At 42.0% G+C, this 15,294-nt stretch overlaps 1 protein-coding gene across 1 annotated transcript in view; it reads right to left on the reverse strand.

Annotated features, from left to right (window-relative positions):
* ADAMTS9 (ADAM metallopeptidase with thrombospondin type 1 motif 9) overlaps positions 1–15,294 on the reverse strand; it is a 208,757-nt gene that overhangs the window by 21,256 nt on the left and 172,207 nt on the right. Inside the window, 3 exon segments of the mRNA XM_056804375.1 lie at positions 371–503; positions 2,863–3,057; positions 8,792–8,962. Of these exon segments, the coding sequence (XP_056660353.1) occupies positions 371–503; positions 2,863–3,057; positions 8,792–8,962 (499 nt within the window).

Consider the following 15,294-nt stretch of genomic DNA (forward strand, 5'->3'; position numbering starts at 1 on the left):
AATGGAATTCTTGTGCTCAACCTGTGGTTCAGCTTTCTGAACTCATAATGGACTGGTCTGTCCCAGCCGAAAACACTGTACCCTGATGCCAACATTGTGATGTCATTGGAAAACAAAGGATGAAAAAGAACAATTGATGGAGAGCATACTCGTAGCTGGAAGACTCTTGGGAGCCTTCACAAAGCAAAGTAGTGGTTTTGTTTATCTGTAAGACAAATGACACTGCCCACTTCCCACTTGATAATATTTTAGTGGATAGTGTAATTTTCAAATCAATATTCCCCAAACAGCATGGTGGGCAGTAGAGGTAGAGGTGAGAAAAGGCCATTTCACTTGACAAAGGACAATATATTCCAGTTGGCAGACTTACAATTGTGGTTATTGTGGCATGTTCTTCTTTCTTCGGGTTTCAGGTCAATGGGGCATAGACTGCTCGGCTGGTCGTCATTGGTTAAACACTGTACTGACCGATGCATCACACCAGGTCCACAAGTCACTGAGCACTAGAAAGCAAAGCTTGTTGAACTGGGCAGCCCTAATATTCCCATTCTCAAAGGATGTGAGCCAGTGGGAGTGGAGGGGACCAGAACCACTCCCTCCTGAATCATTCCTGGATAGTTCAGAGAAAAAATACATCCAAGTACATCCCAAAGGGGAAGAGCTCACTCACTCCTCAGGGGATATTCAGAAAATGTGGGTAGATTGAAGACCTAGAAATTCTCATGGATTCTACCATGGATATTTCCCTTCCCAATTAATCCAAGTGCCTCTTCCTAAATTTCAGAGCCACAGTTTCCCAGGGAGACAGCACAAATGATGTCCAGAGGGATGTAGCCCAAAATTTAGCCTTAAAATAATTATTTAATTCATGATGAAAAAATTTTAAAGAAGGACAAAACAAATTCAGTTAAATGGGAGTGGTAATCCATGAATATACTTGTTCTTAGCTGCTAAAGGAATTCACCTGTTATAATTTGGGACAATAAGGTGGTGCAGTGGATGTTGGACCTGCAGTCAGGAAGATATGAATTCAAATCCCACCTTAGACATTTGCTATCTAGGTGACCTTGGGCAAATCATGAAATCTCAAGTCTCAGCTTCAGTTTACTGAGCTGTCAAATGGAGATGATAGCATCTACCTCATAGGGTTGGTGGAAGGATCAAACGAGATAACATATATGAAGTATTTTGCAAATCTTAAAGTGTTCTGCCATTGTGCCTATAGTTTAAGAATACTTTCCAAGTGCATTTAACAGCAAATGGATTAGGGAAGAGTCTGATGTGGATTCTTGATGTGGATTAAGCCAAATCGAAGCAAAACTGGAGGGATGTTCTCTTATTTCCTCCTCTTTCCTCTTGGTACTCCTGGTGTCCCTCATCTTAAATCTGCCCTAATTCCTAAATGCATTCCATTTCCATTGAGACTTGTCCTCAGCTAGTGATGGTTGGAAAGGAGCCTGATACCATCAAAGATGTCTTTCACCTCTTCCAGGTGTACTGGCAATTTGATATGAGACTTCAAGAACCCCTCATAGGCTAAAAGCAATGCATCTCTAATGGTGGAGTTTGGGGCACAATGATTGGAAAAGGAGAGTTAATTCAGTTGTGTCTGATTCTTCATGGAGTTTTCTTGGCAAAAATACTGGAGTGGTTTGCCATTTCCTTCTCTAGCTCACTTTACAGATGAGGAAACTGAGGTAAACAGTTAGGTGACTTGCCCAAGTTCACACAGCTACTAAGTAACTAAGGTCAGATTTAAACTCAGGAAGATGAGTTTTCCTCACTCCAGGCCTGATACTCAATCCACTGCACCACCTAGATAGCCCAAAAGGAGGATAGAGATATTATTTCATTTCAAGAAGTCTTTCTAGTACCAGTCACATTACATTAAATCCTTAGATCCCTTTGACACTCCCCCACTCCCAGTGAAGCTAGTCTCTTTGGGGATCTGGCTTAATTTTCATTTTAATGTGGACCAGTGATTTAATTAGTGTAAACGATGTCACTTGTCTGTATCTGTAATAGTAGGGAACTGTGAGGGTTACCCAGAAGTTAAGTGACTTCCCTAGGGTCACACAGCTAATATATGCCAGAGATAGAATTTGAACCCAGATCTTCCTGACTCAAAGGCTGGTCTGACTCTCTATTCACTGTTATTCTTCTTTGGGCTTGATAATGTGTCAATATTCAATAAAAAAAAACAACTCATGAAGCATAATGATACTCAAGCCCAGAGAGTTCTGTTTATCAATATGTCTTTAAACTTAGAACAAAACATCTTTTAGAACAGATCAAACAATATGCTCAGAACAGAGAGCAATAGAAGAAACAGACTTTCCTCTCTTTGTATTCCCACTGTAGCCACCTAATCCCATCATCCTTCACTCTCCATCCCCGAGTCCACTTCCCACTCCTTTCTCTTCTAGGTTATAACCACTTCTAGCCCCACTCTCCATCTCGAGCATGGCCTAAAATTGGCAAAGGAATTTTGGATCCTGGTCCACATGCCGGAACAATGCCTGGAGACATTCCATTTTAAAGTTCCCCAAGGATTGGTGGGGGTGGCATTTGATTCAATTCTCCCAAGTAGTTCAATGGAGGAAGCAAAATGGGGAGAAGAAAAGAGTGAATTGGGGGGATCCCCTCAGATCTCTCAGGCAAGGATGGCATCATTCTTCTCTCATCTGTTCATTCTAACCCTATAACCCCTACCATCTAAGGAGGTCGCCCTTAGATGCGGAGACATCTTGGCAGCCATAGGCTGATGGGAAGGATGCTGAGAGGGGATTGGATGCCTGGCCCAAAGCAAGAGCTCCTCTCACATTCATTTATCAGGGAAACAGTACTTGGTCATCTACTTACACTCCCCCAGTTTCCAACTCTCCAGGTGGCTGAGACTGGACACTCCCGCAGGAAGCAGGGATGGATGCTGGGGGGCTGGGTGCCCGGGCAGTTGATGGTGTTCTGGTAGCTGTACTCATAATGGTCTTTCCCGGTGTAAATCTCGCTACATGAAACTAGCCTTTGTTTATAACCTTTGCCACAGGTCACTGAGCACTGTAGAGAAAAAGGGTGAAAGGAGAGAGAGGTAAAACAATGAGCCAGGGCAGCTCACAGGGCAGTGGACCTGCTGACCAGCCCTCTGAAAGCCTTCAGTTTGGTAGCTAATTTTAAACAGCACAAGCTCTGGGCACCCAGGAGACATGCAATTTCATGCAATTGCTTGGATGGATTCAGCTGGGCAGCAGTAACTGGGATCTCCCACTTGGGGGGAGCCTCACACTCTGGTCTCTAAGGAGCAGATAAGTTCCTTCTCCAGCCCAACCCAGACAAAAGTGGCAGGAATTTCAGAATTTATTTTCTTTAGCTTTGCACAGTCTTAATCACAACCAGGGAGAACAGGCAGGAAATTTAGGAATCAGGGCCTTACCTATTCTACTTCTTTTAGCCAACTTAATCAGTTGTAGCTTTTGGTAAAGGTACTAATTAAGAAACCCTTCATCCTCTCTCTTCTGCCCTTCCTACCTCTCTTTGCTCCTTCCTTCCTCCCTTCTTCCCTTCCTTCTCCCTCCTTTTTATCTCCTTCCTTCCTTCCACCATTTACTAGTAGTTTAACCTTAGGCAAATGACTTATCCTCTCTGAGACTTCAATTTTTTCATCTGCAAAATGGAGATCAATTAACAAGTCCATGTTAGATTGAGCTCTTTGAAATCAGACACCAGCTCAGATTTCTATTTGTATCCTCAGGGCATAGCTCAGTGGTTTGCACATACTAAGTGCTCAATAAATGCTTTTTTTCATTTATTCATTCACTCATTCACTTATGACTTTTTAGGCATCCCACTAAGGTCTAGGGGGTACAAAAGAGAAAAGTGCTTTGTCACCAGGAAACTTCTATTCTAATGGCATGCTCGCTTCTGCCTCACAGGGTCAGATTCGATAATAAATGGAAGGTGTCATAGAAAAACCAGCTATTGTTGAAGCTAACAAGTGGCTTTACTTCACAAGGAAACCAGAAGAGATATCTCACTCAAGATTTGCTAACAGCACTTCTAGACTAAGGACACCGACGGCTGGAAACAGTGGTGGTAGTGGTGGTGATGTATGTGCATATTGATATGTGGACATGTTTGCACACTATGTGTATATACATATATGCATGTTTATACACGTGTGTGTGAGAAAGTGTGAGTGATGGGAAATTAACTTAAAATTCCAATGTATTCCATCCAGTAGCATCACTTATCTTTCCCCCTGGATGGCAGCAAAGCACAGGAGAAGCATGGGTTGATTGAAATTATACATGGTATATTTATTATACACATTTATATAATACTTTAGGATCTTTAAAGTACTTTGCCAAATATACTTTCTGAAATTCTTTTAAGTAGAGACTGGATCATCGCTCGTCAGATAGGGTAGACATTCCTTTTGTGTATGGGCTGGACTAGATGGCTGCCTAAAACTCCCTAATTCTCTGATTTTGGGATCTCATTTGCTCCTCACAATGAGACCCCATAATATGTACTATTATCCCCATTTTTCAGAAACCAAGTCTAGTGTTCTTTCTACCACACTCGTGAGGCAGGATGCCAGGTGTTGAGACCTACCTGGTTTATGCAAGCATTTGCAGCCATTCAGAAACAAGGATGTTCCTAATTGCCACTTGTGTTCCCACAGATCAACCTAAGCTTTGTTTACTGATGAAAAGGCAAGTTGGAGGTTTTAAGCAGCCATCCAGAGGATTTCAGGATCAGAGACAATTTTACCTTAATTCTCTTGGTAATTGCCTTAATTCTTTCCTTTGACCCAGGTTTAGAGAGACACCATCACAGTCTTGCCTAATGGACCACTGCTGACTGATGAGGCTCCTCTGTGAGCCTACAGAGGAAAGGATGAGGAACCAGCCCTAGGGACAGGCAGCTAGCTTCACAATTACACAAAGCTTCCTTGCTGCTGAATCTCGAGAAGAGATGGAAGGGAGAGGAAAAGGAGAAGGCTGAAGGTTTCCTAAAGACTTCCTGTAGCCTTATCAGGCAAGATGGGAAACTCAGTTAGATATCGCCTCTTTTAAGGATTACAGAATTTTCTGGTCACTTTCAGAATCTTAGCTGTCACCACCATCACTAATGGGGGAAAATAGGCAAAAATGATACAAGAGGGAAGGAAAAATCACTCTAGGGGGTGAAGGAAGACACAGGGGGATGGGCATCAAGTATGGAGAATGCGGGGGAAGGCAGATCTGGCCAATAAATGATCCTGGAGTCAGCTAATTGCTGTAAGCTTCAGTTGCTCTTTTTGTTAAATGAGAATAATTTTGGTTCCTTCCTCTCATTCTAGCTACTTAAAAAAAAACCCAAAACTTATACCTTCCAGCTTAGAATCAATACTGTATGCAAGGCAGAAGAGAGCATTAAGGACAGGCAATGGGGGTTAAGTGACTTGCCCAGGATCACACAGCTAGGAAGTGTTGGCAGCCAGTCCTATCTCTAGTCCTGGCTCTCAATCTACTAAACCACCTAACTGTCCCTCCAATCTAGCTATTTTGATGAAGAGATGAGATAGCATGGGTGTAATTGCTTTAGATCAGGGGTTCTTCACCTTTTCGGGGTCCTGGACCCCTTTGGCAGTCTGGTAACGTCTATCGACCCCTACTCAGAATGTGTGTTTAGATGAAGAATTAAATAATAGGAACATTCTTTATTTAATTTAGAGGTTGGTGAAAATTAAGATGGAATTTCCTTCCCTCTCTGGTTACAAACCCTCCCTGAATTATCTATCCATGTCCTCCATGGTGGTGGTAGGGAGGTTAAAAACTCCTCCCTTTGGTTTGCAATTGGTATTATTACTCTTGTATGCTGTTTTCTCTTTTAGATATGATCATTTAATTATCTGGACTAATGGAAAGGAATGGAGACCTCAGATACACCTAAATATCCTGCTAGGTGATGGAGGGACCGAGCGGCATTTCTACTTGCTCAGATGTGGCAGCGCCATGAATGTTTCATGGCATCTATTTTCAAAATTTAAGAACATTAGAATCAGTATGGTTTTTGATGACCTAAAATTTATAAGGAGGAACCCAACTGGAGATGGGGAGCTGCTGCTGGAACCCAGCACAGTCAGGTTTTTAATCACAAGCCATCTAAGCCTCTGAAAGGGGGGCAGGAACCCCAGAAGTCTTGAGTTGTAATTGAACTGCTGTCACGTAAGGCTCTTGGGCTTCAGAAACTCATTGAGAGCTCCTCTTTGAAAGGGATTTCAGGGGCCTGCAGAGGTGGGATTTGGAAGTGACATCAGGTAAGTAATGAGATATGCCTTTAGGGAAAGGCAGGCCACATCCCAGGGATGCTGAGCATCAGGGAGAACGGGAGTTCATTCCTGTCAATCTTGCTCACAGATCTTCATGTTGAAGTGAGGACGGATCTCAGAGAATGATGGGCTTTGTTCTGCTGGATTGTCTCTAGAGAGGAAGAACTGTGCAATGCAAAGATAGCCAGGAAGAAGATTTGGATAGCAATAGAGAATTTGCAATGGTGCACTGGATATGGAATGAGGCATCCTGGGTTCGAATCCTCACTTGGCTACTTGTTACCTGCATAATAATGGGAAAGTCACTTGACCTTCCTATGCTTCTATTTCCTCATCTATAATCTGTAATTGTAAAACCAAAAAAATTTAAGGTATTTTTATAAGGAATCTCCTAGCTCTGGACCTATGATCCCATGATTCCATGAGCTCTTAGTGGACAGTGCTGGACCTAGTCATAAAGATGAGTTCAAATCCTGCCTCAGACTCTTAATTAGTCAATTAAAAGCCTACTATGTGCCAGACTCTGTGCTAAGCGCTAGGGATATAAGAAGAAGCAAAAGACGATCCTTGCCCTCAAGGAGCATGCTAAATGATAGGTCCTCTTGATGGGGATGGTGAGTCACCCCATCCGTTGACCAGGCTCTCTGCCCACAGTGAAGGGTATTCTGTAAGCTGGGGACAATAAGGCATTAGGGGTGACTCCCATTAAACCTGAATGTTGGCAAGTTCTGTTTGGCAGATACTTTTGGAGGCCCGTCCAGATTCTCTCAAATGACTCCCAGTTGTGTGACCCTCCTGGCACTGCCTCCTTATAAGGCCAGCCTCCCCGGGGACCAGCCTCTGATTTAATGGGCATAGGGAATCCCTGATGAGGAATTTTTGTAACTTATATGTCCCTCCTCCCTTCTGACACAACCCAGGCCCTGGGATGAGCCTTCAGCTAGACTACTGCCCAAGCACTCTGGTGCCTCTCCCTGATTCAGCCCATCCTCTCCTCAGCTATCAGATTTTTCTTCCTAAAGCACAGAGGTAACCGACTGTGTCATTCCTGCCCTCAGGCAGCTTCCATGGCTCCCTGTTACCTGCAGGAACAAATATCAAATATTCTGGCTTTTAAAATTCTAAAATTTAAATTAAAAAAAGCTGGTGCTCCACACTGTTCTAGACTTTCTTTCACATGCTACAGAATTCAGCTACAATGGCCATCTTTCTGACCACTGTACACACGGCCACATTTCCTGACTTCTTTTCATTGACTGTTTCCAAGCTCTTTCCATCCTTCTCTCTGCCCCCCCGGCTCCCTGAACTACCTTCATTTCTTAGCTTAAATCTGACTACAAGAGGCCTTTCTTGATCCCCCTAACTGCTAACACTTTCCTTCCAAGACAACTTTCCATCTTTTTATCATTGTCTTCAGTTGTCTTCAGTCACATTTGATTCTTTGTGACCCCTTTTTTGGAATTTTCTTGGCAAAGACAGTGAATGGTTTGCCATTTCCTTCTCCAACTCATTTTATGGATGAGGAAACTGAGGCAAACAGGGTTAAGTGACTTGCCCAGGGTTACACAGCTAGTAAGTGTCTGAAACTGGATTTGAACTCAGGTTTTCCTGATTCCAGGCATGGTGCTCTATGTATTGCCCCACCTAGTTGCACTTTCCACCACCTTGTATATACTGTATCTGTTTAAAGTTTGCTTACTGTCTACCTGTTAGAATGAGATCTTTAAGAGTAGAGACTTTCCCCTTCCCTTTCTTTTTGTCCCTAGATCTTAGTACACTTAATAATTGTTTGTTAGTGAGACATATAGTCTTAGAGAATTGCCAAGGGTAAGGAGAAGTTAAATGATTTGTCTAGGGTCCTACAATCATTAAGTCTCAGAAGTAGGACCTTCTGAATCCAGGTTTTCTTGACTTCAAGAATCCAATCAAAATCCATATCTGTTCCTGCTTCTCTAGACTCCTTCCTTCTCCTTCTGCCCCCCTTTTCTCTGTCTCTGTCTCTGTCTCTCTTCTCTCTCCCTCCATCCCTCCCTCCCTCCATCTCTCTTTCCTATCTGTCTCCATGTCACTCCTCTGCCTCTCATATATCTGTGGCTATCTCTCCCCCCTTTCCTCACCCTTCTTCCTTCTCTCCCTCTCTTCCCTCTTTCTTTCTTAGCAACAATTCTAAAACAGAAGGTATTTGGGGTTAAAGTGACTTCCTAAGAAGTGTCTCCGGGCAAATTTGAACCCAAGTCCTCCAAACTCCAAGCCTGGTACTTTAGCCACCGGTCCTCTAGCTGCCCCTGTTATTATCATTTCTCACTAATTATGTCCGCCCAACCTTTTTCTGAGGAAGGAGGAGGAAGGAACAAAGAGGCTTCCTGCAGGTCTCTCTGTGACTGGCAGAAAAGTTAAACAGGTAAGATGTGCCTCTGACACCACTGGCCTGTCTGACCCCATGTCCACCCTCCTCCGAGATTGGCCCTGGAGAGGTACCTCCGACCATTCGCCGGTGATCCAGATGTACTCGCAGGGCTGCAGACTGCAGCTTTCTCGGTCTGCCGGCCGCTTGCTTGGGTCACAGTGCAGGCTGTGGTTCTCAACTTTGTTCTCATCCACACACACCACCTTTCTGTACCTGGAACCTTCTCCACAAGTCTTTGTGCACTGCAAAAACACGAGAAGTCATCAGTAGGGGACAAGCCGGATACCATCCATGCAACATCCAGGAGGGCTGATGGGTTTGCCAAAAGGAAGCATCCATGAGCTGCTTGTTCCCAAGCCCAAGCTCCTTTGTGGGTATAAATTAGGCACCGTTAGAAGGAGGTCTAGCCTTCTGGGTGTCACTCAGGTGAAAGAGTGATCCACAAACTGGACTGTGGAACCAGAGAGGGAGACGGAGACAAAGAGACAGACAGACAGACAGACAGAGGCAGAGAGAGAGAGAGAATGAGAGACAGAGATAGAGACACACACACACATAGACAGAGACACAAAGAGAGAGACAGAGAGAGGAAAGAGACAGACAGAGACAAAGAGAGAGACAGACATAGAGACATAGAGAGAGACAGACATACACAGAGAGACACAGAAAGAGAAACAGAGAGGAGAGAGAGAAAGAGAGAGAGACAGAGACAGACAGACAGACAGAAAGGACTGTGGAACTTGCGGTCAGACCAAGAGTACCCAAAATAATACTCTGGTTCTTACAGCATAGTGGAAAGATGCGGGACTCGGAGAGAGAGGGAAGGCATTTATTACCCGAGTGACCTTAGCATCTCAGCTTCCTCAGGGAACCTCAGTTTTCTCATCTGTGAAATGAGGGGCATGATGAGATCAGGAGTTCTTAAATATTTTGAGAGCTGCATGTCATCATGATTGGTTTCTGTTATGATTGTGTTTTTTATTTTGTGTATTATTTGGAGAAAAGGCCCAGAGGTTTCACCAGACCCTTCCTCAAAGTTAAGAATCCTTGCACTAAATGGTATCTGGATTGTATAGTGGATAAAGCACTGGTTCTGCAGTTAGGAAGATAGTGAATTCAAACACATCCTTACATACTAGCAAATGTAGTGTCCATTCTCCTCAGTTTTCTCATCAATGAAATGGGGATAACAATAGCCCAACAACCACAGGGTTGTTGTGAGGATCAAATGAGATTATATACTTAGCATAGACTCAAGCATACACTTAGTATTTAATATATTTTTGTTCTACCTCTATCCCCTTGTGGTTTTAGAGCTAAGTCTATGATGTTATGATTCTTATCTGTAAAATAAGGAGATTGGACTGAAACTCTGAAAGCTTTTCCTCTGCCAAATCCTAGGAAAAATACATCATCCAGGATGCTATATGGATTTTGATTGGATCCTAGAAGTCAAGAAGACCTGGGTTCAGAAGGTCCTGCCTATGACTGTAGGATCCTGGACAAGTCATTACCCTAGGCAATTTTCAAGCCTATAAGTCTCATTAACAAACATTTAACAAATGTTTACCACGTGCTAAGTTCTAGGGATAAAAAGGGAAGTTGAGATGCTAAGGAAGGAACCCCTTTAGAAGATGTGAGAGCTTTGATCTATGAAATAACCAACCAAATTCCAAAGGACCAATGACAAAGCATTCTGTCCACCTTCCTGACTAGACCTGACAGACCCTCACAATGAAAACACATTTCTGGACATGGCCAATGCAGAAATTTGTTTTGCTTAACTATGCCTGGATGGAGTGATGGACCTGGAATAAGGAAGACAAGTTCAAATATGGCCCCAGATATTTATGAGCTATGTGACCCTGGGAAAGACAACCTCTGTTTGCCTCATTTGTAAACATGGGGTTAGAGTGGATAAGGCTAAAGTCAGGAAGATCTGAATTCAAATCTGCCTTCAGACACGTGGATAACCTTGGACAAGTCCCTTAACTGCTATCTGCCTCAGTTTCCTTAACTGTAAATGGTGATCACAATAGCACCTACTTCACAGGGTTGTTGTGAGGACCAAAGGGATAATATTTGCAAGACTTGGCACAATATCTGGTACATAATAAGAGATAACTTTTTTGCCTTCCCTTACCTTTTTAATAGAGCCCTGAATGACAACTAAGAATCAGTACTATAAAAGCAAAAAAAAAAAAAGATAACTGGAACCTGCCTTAAGGTATATTTGTTTATGGATACACTAATTTATTTCCCCTTACTGTTCCTTCCCATCTCCTCCATCATGGAATCCACTGGTTTAGAATAGAAGTTCTTAAACTGGGATCTGTCTATATTTAAAAAAAAATCTATGGATAGATTTTCAGGGTGGGGAGAGAAGAACAAAAAATGGAATGGGGAAAAAAAAACCCTATTTACTAACTTCTGGTTGCTTTATAATTCTCTTTATTTTATGCCTTAAAGCTGTTATTCTGAGAAGAGGGTCCATGAGTTTCATGAGATGGCCAAAGGGTTCTATGACCAAAAAAGAAACTAATTAGTTTAATTAATAGAAGAATAAAATAGAAGACTCTTTGGGCTAGAACATTCTCGTAACTGGAGTGAGAACTCTCCTATCATTTTAATTTCCAAAAGGTATTCTGAAATGTCATTATAGAACTTTGGGAAAACACGACCGAATGAATAGTTAATAATTCTGGGCTGCCTCGATTCACAGGATACTCCATAATTCAGAGAGACGAAATAATTGAGCAGCTGAGCTCCCCGGGACAGCCGATGCTAACAGGCAACATCTTCCTTTTAACGTGCTTAGCTCAAAGTGGAGCTAGAAGGCCCTACCAGTTATTAACCTGAAAAGTGGGGAAAAGGACTTATCAGCTGTAAAAGGCTTCTAAAGTGTTACCATTTCCAACTAACTGGATTAGCCTGCAGACGATGATGTGAAAGGAATCATTTGCTGTAATGGGCCAAAAATTTCATGCCTGGAAGATCCACTCTCCAGTCATCGAGAACTTGAGAATACAACAATCAGTGGGAAGGGCCCCAAACCTGGAGAAGCCATCCAAGGCAATGTCATATAATCTGCTGTTTGAGGTCGATTGCTTTTCCCTGCCTTCATTTTCCAGACTATGTGGGCAGAAAATCAGAGCCCCCTAAGAGGAAATTGGGTCATATTCTGAGGGGGTTGTGCTGAATTCTTTTGCAGTTGGGACGAAGGACTGAAAATGATTTTTTAAACATTCCAAACAAATGCTTTTTGCTCCTTAGTCGTAAATCATCGAGCAAATGGAAAAATCCAAGGAATAAAGAGATGTAAAATGCAAAATTATTTCTGGAAATCCCATAATGAAAATTGAATTTTGGGGGGCCTCGGGAGTAGGCGAGTCTTTCAGGCATTTTGGGGTGACAAGAAGCATTCCAAGACTCTAGTACCGCCCCTCCAGTTCCCCAAAGCAATTCCTATTCATGGGGCTTCCTTCTTATAACTTCAATAATGCAGTTATGTTTTTCTTTTTGTCAGTTTTAAGGGTAATTTGGGATTCAGAGTTCTTAAGGAGAAAATAGTAGTTTACTGGTCCACAAAATGAAACACCTACTAAGGGGCTAGCACAGGGTCTCTCGTACAGCAGGCGCTTACTATGTGTTGCCTGATTGATTATTAGATATCGTGAATTGTGGACTTGTTCCTTTTCTGACTATGGCTGGTTAGTTCATCAGGTTGGAGAATGAGAGCACAGGTTTGGTGCCCCCACCTACCAGTTAGCTTCATTTTGCTCCAAAATTTCTAAGGGATTGTGAGTGAAAGGGAGTGAGATGAGACAAAGACATCCTTCCCTAGCACAGGGAGAAAAACAAGTAAACAAACCCCCTGTCTCTCTGGTATAATGATTGTCACTTTCACATCCAAAAAAAAATCTCTTACTAATTTATAAAAATTGTATCTATAAAATATTGATAAGTAAACATAAATGGTTTTCTATAGCAATTATATGTGGTTAAATACGTAATGTCAACTAATAATATAGTCATACATAAAATATCTAATTTGATAGAATGATATGTGAATATATGTAATAATATATAATAATACACAGTTAAATTCACATTTGGCGACCCCGTCTAACCAAACCACCATCTCCAGTCCATAGGGCAGATTTTCAAATCTCTTTTCTTCTAACTAAAGAGAATTTATTGTATCTCAATTGTATCTCAATACATTTTCTATACTCAGAGGAAATGCATGTAACCAAAAGGCACAGGGCATTCTCATTTTTTTTGGATTTGGTAACCAGGGTTGATTCAAAGGTATGACCGAAGCAAAAAGAGAAGAAAATTTCTGGAATAAAAGATACAGTCTATATTTCTAGAGTTCAGTGATGGAATGTAAGGGCAGGCATTGTTTTGTTTTTCTCCTCACATCCCTAACCCAGTACCTTTTTTACACAGGAGGTATTTTAAAAATGCTTGTGGAATAGATGAATTCTCACCCTCACCAGGATTCTCTTTGCTTTCTAAAAGAGCTTCCTACCCACACCCTCTCCCTTTCCAATCCATCCTGTAATTTGTTGCTAGAATCATCTTTCAAATGGATAGATGTAGAAATATTCACATTGTATCTCTCTTTTGCAAAAAAAATGTTCAGTGGCTCCCATTTTCCCACTGAGTAAAGGTCAAACATCGTTGACTAATATTCAAGTTCCAAAGCAACTTGGTTCCCCATCATATTTATAAGTGTATTTCATATACTCTTTTTCATGTAATCTCTGTAATGGCCAATCGGTACCACTCTCTCCCTACAGGAACATGGATGACTTGTGCTCCTCTGTTTCTGTTTGTTCCCCTGTTGTCTTCTATGCTTGGGAATTCTAGAAGGTAATGATGGGGAAGAAGTGTATTCTAAGGAGCTCAGTCATGCAGTGGATAGAATGCTGGGCTTAGAATCAGGAACACAGAGTTCAAATTTAGCCTCAGAGACTAAATGTGTGATCCTTGGTACCACACTTAATTGCAGCCTGCCTCAGTTTCCCCAGACTTTAAAATGGGGAGAATAATCACACTTTCATCCCAAGCTTGTTGTGAGGTCAAAATAATATTTTTTCAGATGTTTATTACAGGGAGGCAGCTAGATAATACAATAGACCGAGAGCCAAGCCTAGAGATGGAAGGTCCTGGGTTCAAATGTGGCCTCAGACATTTCCTAGCTGTGTGACCCTGGGAAAGTCACTCAATCCCCAAAAGCCTAGCCCTTACAGCTCTCTTCTGCTTTGGAACCAAGACTTAGTATCAGTTCTAAGATAAGAGCTAAGGTTGTTTTTTTTTTAAATGTTCATAATCATGGCTAGTAGTAGTAGTAGTATGCTTAACATAGTAGATGCTTAATAAATGTATATTTACCTCCTTATTTCCTTCAAGGCACTAGAAATATATAGTCTATGCAAAGGCATGAGACAGGAAATAGCACACCAAATATGGGAAAGAACAAATAAACCATTGACTAGTAACAGATGGCAAAGGGCCTTAAATGCCAAAATATGTGTGACACAGTCAGAAATGGTCTTTAAAAACATCATCTTAAGATCTTCACGAATGAGTAAAATGCTCCTCTTTTTAAATAACTTGAAGACCTTTTGAATATAGACCTCAAATGATGGTGTTCTAGACACCAGCTTTAGAATGGTCATCTGTGCCACAGAAAGGCACAATGGGGATCATCACTGAGCTAGAGCTGGAAAGGATTTTAGGGGTTTCAAACCCAACCTCTCCATTTTACCAATGAGAAAACGGAGGCTTAGAGAGGGTAATTCACTTGTTGGAAGTCTCTCAATAAATGAAAGAGATTGGAACCTAGTGTTTTTTATTCACAACTTACCTTTTATTATTCATAGAAATCTTTCTAGCAGAGGGCCAAGTGCTTAAACACATAAACAAATAGCCATCAGACCTCTATATTTATGTAGTTCCCCCCCACCCCAAATCTTCTTTCAAGACTGAAAAAGCCAATTCTTCCCCTGGTGGTACTGCCCTTTTCAATGTGGCTAGATGGATCTCCTCCTTCAGCCTTTCTAATAGTCCTTGAAATGCACAAATTACTCTCTCTGGGGACCTCTAGCATCTCCCAGAGTCCCTTGTCTGCCAGTTTTGAGCTGGATAATCAGCTGACCCTGGGAAAGAGTGTAATTACACAAGGGCATAATTTTTCAGGAGAGGGGGAAAATGTTCCATTCCCAGATATAAAAAAGCCCCCCCACTGCACAGGAAAAACACAAGTTTCGAGCTAGGTATGAGCACCCAGTTTGGGTGGGGCCACAAATGGGTTATTATTCACCTGCAGGTCTCATGTTTCCTGACATTTACCACTGGGGCATTTGTCCACAAAGAGGGATGGATGTCAAAAACCCCAAGGACACATCTGGGCTTCCCACATTTTTCAGGCAACAAAAAGACTCATTTTATTTTTTCTTTCTTCAGATCCTCTCTTCCCACATGTATTCATATCTTAAAAATGACTGGGAATCAAAGCTGGAACAAGGCATTCAGAAAGCAGGTGGCAGCTGTACGTACGGTAATT

Source organism: Monodelphis domestica, chromosome 7 (genome assembly GCF_027887165.1).
Source record: "Monodelphis domestica isolate mMonDom1 chromosome 7, mMonDom1.pri, whole genome shotgun sequence".
In the NCBI taxonomy this organism is placed as follows: Eukaryota; Metazoa; Chordata; class Mammalia; order Didelphimorphia; family Didelphidae; genus Monodelphis; species Monodelphis domestica.